At 37.4% G+C, this 12,382-nt stretch overlaps 1 protein-coding gene across 9 annotated transcripts in view; it reads left to right on the top strand.

Moving 5' to 3' along the window:
• Positions 1-12,382, top strand: part of LOC113912299 (nucleoporin SEH1) — a 175,844-nt gene that overhangs the window by 132,125 nt on the left and 31,337 nt on the right. For all 9 annotated transcript variants that reach the window (XR_003516796.2, XM_027575271.2, XM_027575270.2 and 6 more), the window contains 4 exons: positions 3,449-3,709; positions 3,953-4,068; positions 5,600-5,709; positions 8,769-8,919. Coding sequence is in view for 8 of the 9 variants with exons in the window: in XM_027575271.2 (XP_027431072.2) it covers positions 3,449-3,709; positions 3,953-4,068; positions 5,600-5,709; positions 8,769-8,919 (638 nt within the window). In the remaining variant the exon portion in view is untranslated. The remainder of the gene's footprint in view (positions 1-3,448; positions 3,710-3,952; positions 4,069-5,599; positions 5,710-8,768; positions 8,920-12,382) is intronic.

The raw sequence follows: 12,382 nt of genomic DNA, 5'->3' as shown, positions 1-12,382 counted from the left end.
TCGTCTTTAGGAAGAACATCCTTCCACGTGAGCCGAGGACACAATGTCAAAGTACCACGTATCCTGATGATCTGGTTTCAAGTAAGAATCAAGTGGTTTGTGGAGAGGACTAGATGGGCTGTGTCTTTCAGACTATCCTGAATATATTTCCATTAGTTTCAGGTTGATTAGCCAAGATGTTTAAGATTATTATTATTATTTTTTTAAGATTTTATTTATTTATTTGACAGAGAGAGCACAAGTAGGCAGAGTGGCAGGCAGAGGGAGAGGGAGAAGCAGGCTCTCCGCTGAGCAGGGAGCCAGACGTGGGGCTCGATCCCAGGACCCCAGGATCATGACCTGAGCCGAAGGCAGCCGCTTAACCGACTGAGCCACCCAGGCGCCCCTAAGATTATTCTTAAGTAAGAATTTCTGGAGAACTAATAATTCCCTGGTGGCTTAGGGCAGGACCATTTGATTTGACAGTCACCAAGCAGAAGTTCAGGCTGATGTCCTCTTAAGACAAACGAGGATCCTAGTGGGAGTCCTGCCTATGTAGATTCCACCTGTCCTTTCAGAGGTGGCCTGAATGGGGACCTGAAGTGTACAGATGAATATGGCCTTTATCTCACAAGAAGGCTTGGACCACCAGCACTGCTGTATGTTTGTAGAGATGAGGAACCTGGTACAGTGGTGGAAGAGCACTGGGAGCAGCCCTGCTTCTGTTCTTCACACTCACTCTGGATCAGTCTCCACTTGCTCGTGCTTTACTCACTTATCTTCCTGGTTTGGTTCTGAGAAACAAGTGAAATTATGCTTTGTGTACCAAAAAGCATTGTGGGACTGCAATAAAGACACATTTATTGTGTGCTGAGTATATGCCAGGCACTACTCTTAATCACCACTACATGGATTATCACACTTTATCTTCAAAACAGCTAAGATCATACCACTGTCTCCATGCTACACATGGGGAAGCAAAACTAGAGAGGTGCTTGCCATGGTGGTGCATCTTACACGGCAGTAGGTGGTCCAGGGTTCAAATTCAGACTACCTGACGGCAAAGCCCATTTTTATCTATTATGCAGGCTCTAGGTGTTCATACTACCTCTGTTTTCCAGTCCCTTAGAGCAGGAGTTCTCAATCAGAGGCTGTTTTACCCTCCAGGGGACTTTTGGCAATATGTGGACACATTTTTGGTTGTAACTGCGGGTGGGGCAAAGGGTGCTACTGGCATCTAGTGAGTGGAAGCCAGGGATGCACATCAACTCCCTGCAAGGTGCAGGATGGCCCCCACCCCAAGGAATGATGTAGCTCAAGATGTCCATAGTCCGAGGTTAAGAAAACCTGCTCTAGAGCAGTAATTTTTCCTCTTGAATCTTTGGATCTAGTAGCATTGGTCAGAGTTTATTTCATTTAATCATTCTTTTTCTTAACCTTTTACTCAGCAGTTATTTGTGATTCCTTAGACTTTGAAATACAGGAAGAATACTTACATTGAGTGTTTTCAGAAACAAACTTTTCCCATTTTCTAGTTTCATACATAAAATTTACTTGGAAGTTTCTCTGGGAAGAGAAATTAGAAACAGTTTTGGTTTTCAAAACTACCAAGAGCTCACTCTGAATGAGGAGGGATTTGTAGGAGTTTCAGATCTGAAGCACTTTAAAATGCTGCCAATCTTTACTCATTTTGGCAAGCCAATACCAATTTATGAGGTCCCTAAATTTATTTTAAGTATATAACGCAAGTCAAAATAAGCTATTGATGTTTTCAAGTTTGCAAGGCATTCTTTGAAACACATTTTATTTTTTAAAAGATTTTATTATTAGCGCACGAGAGAAAGCATGAACGGGGGGAAGGGGCAGAGGGAGAGGGAGAAGCAGACTCCCCTCTGAGCAGGGAGCCTGATATGGGGCTCCATCCCACAACCCTGAGACCATGATCTGAGCAGATGGCAGATGTTTAACCAACTGAGCCACCCAGGTGCCCCTGGAACACAGTTTAATAATTAGGGATGATAGATCATTTTGAAAAGAGTGCATTTTTTTAAGATTATTTTATTTAAAGATTTTATGTATTTGACAGAGAGAGTACAAGCAGGGGGAGCAACAGAGGGAGAGGGAGAAGTAGACTCCCTGATGAGCAGGGAGCCTGACTGGGGGCTCAGTCCCAGGACCCTGAGATCATGACCTGAGGCAAAAGCAGACGTTTAACTGACTGAGCCACCCAGGCGCCCCTATTTATTTATTTTAGAGAGAGAGAGAGCATGAGTGCATGAGTTGGGGGAGGGAGCGGGAGAGAGAATCTCAGGCAGACTCCCCGCTGAGCTCGGAGCTTCATCCCAGGATCCTGAGATCATGACCTGAGCCAAAATCAAGAGTTGGATGTTTAACTGACTGAGCCACCCAGGTGCCCCTTAAGAGAGTGCATTTTAAAGGATATGGAAAGTTTGTTTTCTAGCAGCATATCTGTTTTCCTACATTTTTATTTATAGACTTTATTCTCTGAATCCTTGTTTCCTGGTAGTGCTGAACCCTGTGGAAGCAGCCTCGCTTAGAGACAGCACCCACTGGCCCTTAAAGCCTGCCTCCAGTCTGCACTCTGGCTACCAGGAAGTCTGTCCTCTGAGAGTTGTTTGAGTTCTTGGCTTCTGTTTGGTCCCTTTGGCACACTTCTTTCTCACTCTGGTAGACCAAAAGCTAATAGGATTATAGAACAATAGATTTTGTTTCACCAACACATTTCATTTTCAAAATTGAGAATAATTGGGAAGTTGGAAGAATTATATGGTGAACCCTCACATACCCTACCACTACATAGATTCTACAGTTAACATTTTGCTATATTTGTTTGATCACATATCTCACCATCCATCAATTTGTCTTTTTTTATGCATTTCAAAGTAAATTACAAACATCAGTATATTTTTACCCTAAACATTAGCTTCTTAAGCAGGTTTATACTAATCTTTTATTCCTTAATCATCTAAGCTTGGCTTGTATAACAATGAAATAATTTAGCATATTGGAAGGTAGATAATTTTGCAACTCTTTGATTTGTTTTTGTCCTAAGAGAAGTTCTTTAATACAGTGCTGGACTGGGGCACCTGGGTGGCTCAGTCGTTAGGCATCTGCCTTCGGCTTGGGTCATGATCTCAGGGTCCTGGGATCAAGCCCCGCATCAGGCTCCCTGCTCGGTGGGAAGCCTGCTTCTCCCTCTCGCACTCCCCCTGCTTGGGTTCCCTCTTTTGCTGTGCCTCTTTCTGTCAAATAAATAAATAAAATCTTTAAAAAAAAAAAAAGAAAGAAAAAAATATAATGCTGGACTGGAAGTGGGGTAATTAGCCAAAGTACACAAAGAATAATAATTGTATTAAATCTGTATGGGTTTTTTTTCTGGCTATAATTTAATCTTCTGCTTTCTGCTTACATAAAAATAATTTTGGATGTATATATTTTCTGCTTTTAGATACCTTTGTCTGGATATGGAGGAACAAGTAATCTTATTTTGGAAGATGTTAAAAAGTTATCTGACAGTTACATGGTAACAGTGAATGACTTAGTACCTGGCAAAGAAAGTAGAATTGTTTTTTCTGTTCATAACACTGGCTCTCGGGCAGCTTTTGTTAAAGCAGTAGGTTTTAAGGATTCTCAGAAAAAAGTTTTGCTGGATCCTAAAGTATTAAGGATTCTTCCAGATAAATTTGTGCTCAAAGAAAAAACACGAGAAGTAAGTATAAGTCTCTGCACTAAAAATATGAACTCATTTTTAGGTTAAATTAAGAATTATGTATTTTATAGCTAAAAACTAGTATTTGAAAGTAATAAAGGAATGGAAATACCTGATCTTAGAAATGCTGTCTTATGCATCCATGTCTATTGACTGTTTAGGCTCATATGATAGTTAAGTCACAATGAAATGACTTCAGAAAAATATTTCATACTCACTCCTAATTTTTTTCCTTGGCATCAGGATGTTACTATAATATATAATCCATCAGACAGAGAGAGCAATTATACAACCACAACAGAACTGTCAACTGTATACTTCTTTGGTGGTGATGAAATTTCGAGGCAGCAGTATCGAAGGTAGGTTACTTATCTTAGATGATGTTGGAAACTATTCCATAGAAATAATGAAGGCTTAAAAATGGTTTGGGATTTGAAAGTTATAGAACATGCTCAGCTACTTACTAGTAAACCAGTGGATGAAAAATCTTGGTAAAATTTGTATAGCCGACAGTCCGCCATGATGTGAGGAAGAAATGCGTGTAGGAAACCCGTCCGCCATATTTGCATTGTGCTTTCTTTTCTAGACAGATGTATTGTGCCTCTTCTCCTTTATGCAAATAGGTACCTCATACTTCATAATAGGACTATCTTCCTAATGATGGTAGGTCAAATTTAGAAAAGATTTAAGAACTACTGAAAGAATATAACGTGTATAAACACACCTGACTTATTTATAGTATTTCTGGGAATGTTGTGAATTATTTGAAAGGATTAAGTTGTATTTAGAAATGTGTAGGGTGTTTAACTTGGTTAGCTTAATGCCATGTGCTTCTAGAAAATTTGGTACTTCTAAATAATAGTTTAATACACAAAAGTGTCAAATTTAGACATTTAGATTTAGATGTGATTTAAGCATAGGTAACTTTCTTGTATGTTGAATTGTATTATAAAATTTTGTTTCCTAGCCTACAGGGCCTGAATGTAAAATAAGTGAAGCTCAGAACATTTCATCTGTCAGTAGGAAACCATTCGCTCCCACTAGGGGAGGGTTATATGGATATACCAGTATTTCCTTCTTCTAGCCCTTTGTGCTCTGCTGTGTTTTATTCTGATACATAATTTAGGAGATTGTTTTATTTTTAATCTGTTGAGGATTGTCGGAACATTTAAAAAGAGACTTGAATGACAGGTTGCTGCATGATGTTAGAATAGACCCAATGTAAAGAGCTCAACTTTGAACCTGCTTTTGTTTCTCAGTTAAGTATTTTAAGATACAGAAACTGGCATTTGGAGAAATTAAATTACCAGGTTTGGGTTTATTTTTCCCCCTTTCTCTCTACTGGGATATAGAAATCAGCATATTGTTTTAGAACTCCTCTTTGCCACATATATATAGAAATGAGATTTCTTTTGTTTGTGAACATCTGAGTATTACAGAGAAATTTACATTTCCGTTCTCTCACCTCAGAGATTCTTTAGAAGAGGCCAGGTAAATACAGTTATATGGCAATTTAAAAGTCTCTCTCTGACAGCTCTTACTTTTACCATGTTCTTGGCATATTCTCTTTTTTTCTGAGACAGATTTCTAACTATGATCAAATTTTCACAAATACTGAAAATGTAAGACCTGAAAAGAATCTAATTTTACTCTTCTTTCTACTCTTATTTTAGGGAGCTCTTGTTTTGATGTTAATATTTAAATGAAAGTGATGACTGTACTTCCATGTATAACTTTGAAGAGAACTTCCAAAACAGATTTTCTTTTAAAAATTACTTATATTAAGATTTAAGACAGGATTTAAGACAGCTGTTTGTGAGATTTGCCAAATACACTAATGAAAATCTAATTTATGTAAAATCATTTTTGAATAAAAATCTCTATTGGCAGAGCCCTATCGCTTAAACCAGGGATTATAGAACAAGTACTTCCAGAACATAGTGTGCTGCAGCACATTGATTTTGCGGAAAAATTCCAGGATGAGTTACTAGTAACTGAAGGTAAGAATTTCAACATGTCTAACTACTACAAATGACCCAAAAGATTTATCTAGGTCCAGTGATCTGTTATAGGGAGGAAGAGTATTAGATTATGGAGTCAGGCTGAGTTTGAGCCACAGTTCCACTATATGACTTTGGATGTTACTGAGATTAAGTTTTCTTTTTTGTAAATGAGAGCTACAATATCAACTTCTCATCTGTAAGGAATTGTTGTGAAGATTAAATTAGAGAACTTTGCTATATAAATGTTAGATATTATTAACGTATTGTGGCACCTATTCTATGGATAGACTTATAAACAGGAGGAGAATGGTCATTATTAAACTCAAAGTAATTACTATGTAAGATTTAATGATTGCAAACTTGAACTCATTTTGAGATTTTTGTGTCTGCTGTGCAGTTTATGGAGGATGTGATGGTGGGGGAAAAAAATCCAAAATAGACAGCAGTGGAATAATTCCAGCCTAGACTTTTAGCTCTATTTGAGCTGAATTGTTCAAGCATCTAATGGTGTTTATTACTGATAAAAAAATATGTATCGAGACACACAAATTGTGTAAAAACGGATTTTCATCACAGTATTGTTCATAACAGCAGGAAGTTAGAAGTAACCTAAATATCCAAGAATAGGGCATTGTTTAATTATGTAATAGAATATGTTGAAGCTATTAAAACAATGGTATGATTCTATATTAAATGACATGAGAAAGCTCTTCATTAATTAAGAAAAATTATTTTATAAAGTTTACATATTAACATCTCATGGTAAAAATGATTTAATGTGTCTGTATACAGCTACAGAGGTAAAATTGCAGGAGTAAACACACCAGCTATTGACAGTGGTTATGTTCTGGTAGTAGAATTTCAGGTGGTAGTGGTTTTTCCTCCATTTTTGTTATCTAGTTTTTTAATGGTAAAATATATATTGCTTCTAAAATATGAAATGATAAAAGGATATTTATACTTATGTAGAGGTGATGTAGAATAGTCTGTGATCTTTTTGGTAATTAGGAGTCTAGATCATCTACTCAAAGGGAAGGTAGGGGTGGATTAGTTAAAAATAGTGAAAAGATTTGAAATGGATCTTGTCAGCAGTGTGATTTGGAAATGAAACGATTTAAGGCCATGTCTGCCACTTCATCTCCTCCGAGCTTTACCTTCCTTCTCCATCGTAAGAAAAATCCCAATAAATAAAAGTTAAACTGCATTATGCTTTGTAGATGGAAACACTTAGTAACATACCACAACAATCCTGAAGACTGTGATTAAAAGTAGGTAGCATAAGTTTGTAGTGGTTCAGAAGTTGGCACAGTTGCGTGATTTGGCAACATTTCATTTATTGATTGAATGGACATGTATTGAGAGTAGAGGTTGCCAGTCTGTAGAGGTAAAAGATGAAGTCCTTGCTCTCTAGGTTCTCACAGACTAAGGGGAAGACAGGTGATTAAAGTGTGGTATGAAAAGGGCTATGATGGAACTGTGTTTAGGAATCTGGAGGATATAGGGATGCCTGGGTGGCTTAGTCGATTGAGTGTCTGCCTTTGGCTCAGGTCATGATCTCTGGTTTCTGGGATTGAGTCCTGCATCGGGCTCCTACTCAGCAAAGAGTCTGCTGCTCTCTCTCCCTCTCTTGCTCTCTCTTAAATAAATAAATAAAATCCTAAAAAAACAAAAAAAGGAATCTGGAGAATATAAAGGGTACCCCATTTAAAATGAGGTGACTCTTGAGGTATCTTGAAGAATGAGGAGAAGTTGACAAGATGTAGAAGATGGGGACCAGAATGGGGAAGGGTATTCCAAGGAGAGGGACCTGCATGTACAGAAATTCAAGAAATGTGTTATGTTAAGGGCCATGTTGACAAACCCAACCAAGAACTCAAGTAACCTGTCAAGACCACCCATCTAAGATAGGGTTGAGTTGGGACTTCAGGTAGGTCATTGGGACACCACAATACTAGATTCTTTGAGATGGTAATAGTCATTGTCCAGAGGAAGGGAGAAACCAATCCCCACTTTGTTTTGTGTTGGTTAGTATAGTAGATCACCTATGGGAATGTTGCAGTTGAGCTTTTTACGTGGTTATTTTGAATAACATTTGTTTGAACACATTACTATTACAGGTATTTATAATCTTGCTTTTGCAAAATGTGTGATTTGTGGCAAGTATTTTCACACTTGATTTAAACTTTTATAGTCCAATATCTTGGCTATTACAAATTTCAGTTTACACTTACTGTGATCTTTTTAAAAATTTTTCATTTAAAAAGTATAATTCTTAATGTCCAATTTATTTATTTTTTTTAAAGTAGACTCCACGTCCAGCATGGATCCCAACGTGGGGCTTGAACTCATGACTCTGAGATAAAGATCTGAGCTGAGATCAGGAGTCAGACAGATGCTTAACTGACTGAGCCACCCAGGCACCCCTCTTAATGTCTTATTTAAATGTGGAATACTAGCATGTTCTATAAAATTTCTTGTATATATAAATTCAGGTGGACTTATCTAGAGATGTTCAACTCTAGCACTATTTTATTAATCTCAATATTTAATTATATTATTGCCTGGTTTCTAGATTTGCTAAGGTTAAATGTCTGTGAAGCCACCACTTATAAATTGTGTATCCTTAACCTCTTTGTGCTTCAGATTCCTCATCCTTGAAGTGGAGATAATAGATGCCTACCTCAAAGAGTTGTGAAAGCTTACTAGATTAATATGCACAAAGGGATTAGAACAGTACCTGGCCCACAGTCAGCTTGTTGCATATGGAGCTTTAAACATATTCATACTCTAATGCTCATAAGAACCCCTGAGATAGATTGTTACTTTATATTATCCTTGAGGAGACTAGGGTTTAGAGAGGTTAAGTTGCCAAATTCAAGGCCAGAGCCTGAGCTGCCTATAATTTCATGCTAGTCAGTAGTAGTAAACATCAATTGTCACTCACTCCCAACCTAAGAAAATAGTATTCTGTGGCTATAAATGTATAAGTTTATCTGTTAATTTGTAGTGTGCTTATGTAAAGATTCATATATTTCAAACATTATTTTCTATTTCAGTGTATGATCTTCCCCAACGGCCTAATGATATTCAGCTCTTTTATGGAAACATGCATAAAATTATACTTTCAGTAATTGGAGAATTCAGAGATTCCATGTCTAGCAGTGAATTCCTTCAGCCTTCTTCCAAAGCTGGCTTAGAATCTAAAAGGTAAAACAGACAAACAAAACATCTTTCACCAGATTTCAAGATAATTTAATTCATAGTAGAGCTGATCTTTTCTCTGTACTTTTTTGCCTCCAAAATGTTTATTTCATCTTTATACTTTAGTTTAAGTTGAAATAATTTCAAATTTACAGAAAAGTTTAAAAATAGAACTTACGCTACCTGCATTGAGATTCCTCAGTTGCTAACGTTTTACTACGTTGACCTTATTATTCTTTATGTATATATAACTTTTCTCTGAATCATTTAAGAGTAAGTTGTGAGCATGATGACCAGTTTGTCCTAAGTTTCCTAAAAACACAGACCTTCTCCTAAATAGCTATAGTAAACCCATCAAAATTAGGACCTTAGTATTGTAAAAATGCTAATAACATGTAGTCCACAGATTACATGCAAATTCCCCAGTTCCCTAATAAAGTCCTTTATAGTTAAAGAAATAAGCAAAAAACTTCCTCTTTGGTCCCAAATCTAATCTGAGATCACACATTACATTTAGTTAGCCTGTCTTCTTTACCCTTTTTCAATATAGAACACTTCCTTGGTCTGTCCTTCTCTTTCATGACAGAACACAGAGGGTTCGGTCATCAAATCAGGGCCACAGAATCAAAGATATTACCCAGAACTAAGCTTTAGTAATAATTTTAGGGGAAAACATGAGGAAATCGGGATTGCTAATGATGTTTCCTAGGCCCTTTTTGCAACATTAATACTCTACTCTGGTTCAAATTTTTTTGTTTGTTTTTTGTTTTTTAAAAATTCTTTTTTTTTATTATCTTAATCACCATACATTATATCATTTGTTTTTGATGTAGTGTTCCATGGTTCATTGTTTGCGTATAACACCCAGGGCTCCGTTCAGTATGTGCCCTCCTTAATACCCATCACCAGGCTAACCCATCCCCCCACCCCCCCTCCCCTCTAGAACCCTCAGGTTGTTTCTCAGAGTCCATTGTCTCTCATGGTTCGTCTCCTCCTCCAATTTCCCCCCCTTCATTTTTCCCTTCCCGCTCTCTTCTTTTTTTTTTTTTAAATGTGAGGTCTCTAAATCGTGCATGTGATGATACGTTGCTTACACAAAAGGGGGAGCTGTTTCAATTACAAAAGCTATTTTATACTTGGGTAATTACATACTTTATGTGATATTGTTTTCAACAACTATGCCACATAAATTCATAAATTTCAGATTTCTTTACCATAACCAATTCTTGACAGACCAGGAACATCCTGTTATAAGCATTCCATAGAAAAGTAAATTAGTGTGTTTGCTGGGAGTTGTCATTTGGAAGATCACAAGGGGATTTGACCAAGTTATCCTTTTCTTCCTGGACATTCCCTAGTAAAAAGGGGGAAAAGGGCTGCAGGCCAGCTGATAACCGTTTTCTTACCAATGACCTTGATGTTTTTGTAGAGTATAGACCAGTTACTTTGTAAAATGTCCCTCACACCATGGAAATGATGCTGTTTGTTTTCTCAGTACATCTTCTCAGGTGGTAAACAATGCTGATTTGTCCCATTGCTAGAAATGTTTTTATCTCTTAGTTAAAATGGTGTCTGTAGGGTTTCTCCACTGTAGTTAATGTTTTAAAGGGAGATCCTTAGAGATAATGAGTTATCTTGTTCCTTACCACACTTGTAGCACCCAGTGATGGTTATTGCCTGAATCCTAATAGTACTGTCTTATTTACCAAATGGTGATTTTCTAATTCTATCTTTCTACATTTACTAGTTGTCTTTCCACAATGAGGAAGAGATTGACTTTACCCTCTTTTGTGTACTTATATCAGGGCGGACTGCTGGATTCGGTGTTAATCCTTTACTGTCATCATTTGGTCGCTTAACCTGGTTCATTATTCATTGGCAGGAAAGGATATTGGATATTCTAAGTTTGACATATACTTTCCCTGTTCCAGCCCTGGAATAGAAGTCCTGATTCCTTTTAGTGGAGAATAGTATTAGAAACTGAGACATGAGTAGTAAGTGTGCTGTTGCTTTTCAGGTGTTACTACTTCTAGGACCCCTCAGTGGACAGACAAAGCTAGGAAATATATATATTTATATATAAATCCACATGTATCCAAATCTGTTTATAAATGTGTTGAAATCATGAGTTTACACTGATATCTCCAATACTGAGAATCCTGGCTTCATTATCCTCAGTATAATTGCATTTACTCAATTCTCCTGTTTTAACCAGTCTTCTCATCACATGGGCTGTCTCCGTGGCACAGTGTTGCCAGAGTTCTCTGGAAGTCACAGCCACCAGCTGAGAGCTAACACACCTACCTAGTGCCTCCAACTCGTTCCAGCTTGCCCTCTTCCTCATATTTAAAAAAAAAAAAAATCATTAGAGTATAACTCATATGCAATATCCTTTCAGTTTCAGATGTACATCATAGTGATTCAGTATTTTTATGCATTATGAAATGGTCCCCACCATAAGTCTCGTTACCATCCGTCAGCATACAAAATTATTACAATATTATTGACTATATTCCGTATGTTGTATATTACATCCCCGTAATTTAGTTTATAACTAGGAGTTTATACTTCCTAATCCCCTTCACCTATTTCACCCATACCCAGCCCCTCTCCCCACCCCCTGTAACCAACAGTTTGTTTCCTGTGTCTAAGATGTTTCTGTTTTGTTTTGTCTGTTCATTCATCTTGTTTTTTAGATTCCACATGTAAGTGAAATTATTTAGTATTTGTCTTTCTCTGTCTGACTTATTTCACTTAGCATAATACCCTCTAGCTGCACGTTGTCACAAATGGTGAGATTTCATTCTCTTTTATGACTAATATATCACTGTGTATATAAACCACATCTTTATCCATTCATCTATCATGGACATAGGTTGCATCGGTATCTTGGCTATTTTAAATAATGCTGCAGTGAACATAGGGATGCATATATCTCTTCAGATTTGTATTTTCATTTTCTTTGGTTAAATACTTATAGTAGAATTTCTGGATCACATAGTAGCTTTCTTTTCTTTTTTTTAAATAATTTATTATTGTTATGTTAATCACCATACATCATTAGTTTTTGATGTAGTGTTCCATGATTCATTGTTTGTGCATAACACCCAGTGCTCCACGCAGAATGTGCCCTCTTTAATACCCATGACCAGGCTAACCCATCCCCCTACCCTCCTCCCCTCTAGAACCCTCAGTTTGTTTTTCAGAGTCCATCGTCTCTCATGGTTCGTCTCCCCCTCCGACTTACTCCCCTTCATTCTTCCCCTCCTGCTATCTTCTTCTTCTTTTTTTTTCTTAACATATATTGCATTATTTGTTTCAGAAGTACAGATCCGTGATTCATCAGTCTTGTACAATTCACACTGCTCACCATAGCACATACCCTACCCAATGTCTATCACCCAGCCACCCAATCCCTCCCACCCCCCACCACTCCAGCAACCCTCAGTTTGTTTCCCGAGATTAAGAA

The sequence above is a fragment of the Zalophus californianus genome, chromosome 14 (assembly GCF_009762305.2).
Source record: "Zalophus californianus isolate mZalCal1 chromosome 14, mZalCal1.pri.v2, whole genome shotgun sequence".
NCBI classification, from domain to species: Eukaryota; Metazoa; Chordata; class Mammalia; order Carnivora; family Otariidae; genus Zalophus; species Zalophus californianus.
The sequence above is the reverse complement of the archived record's forward strand: the minus strand, read 5'-3'. Positions and strand labels throughout refer to the sequence as shown.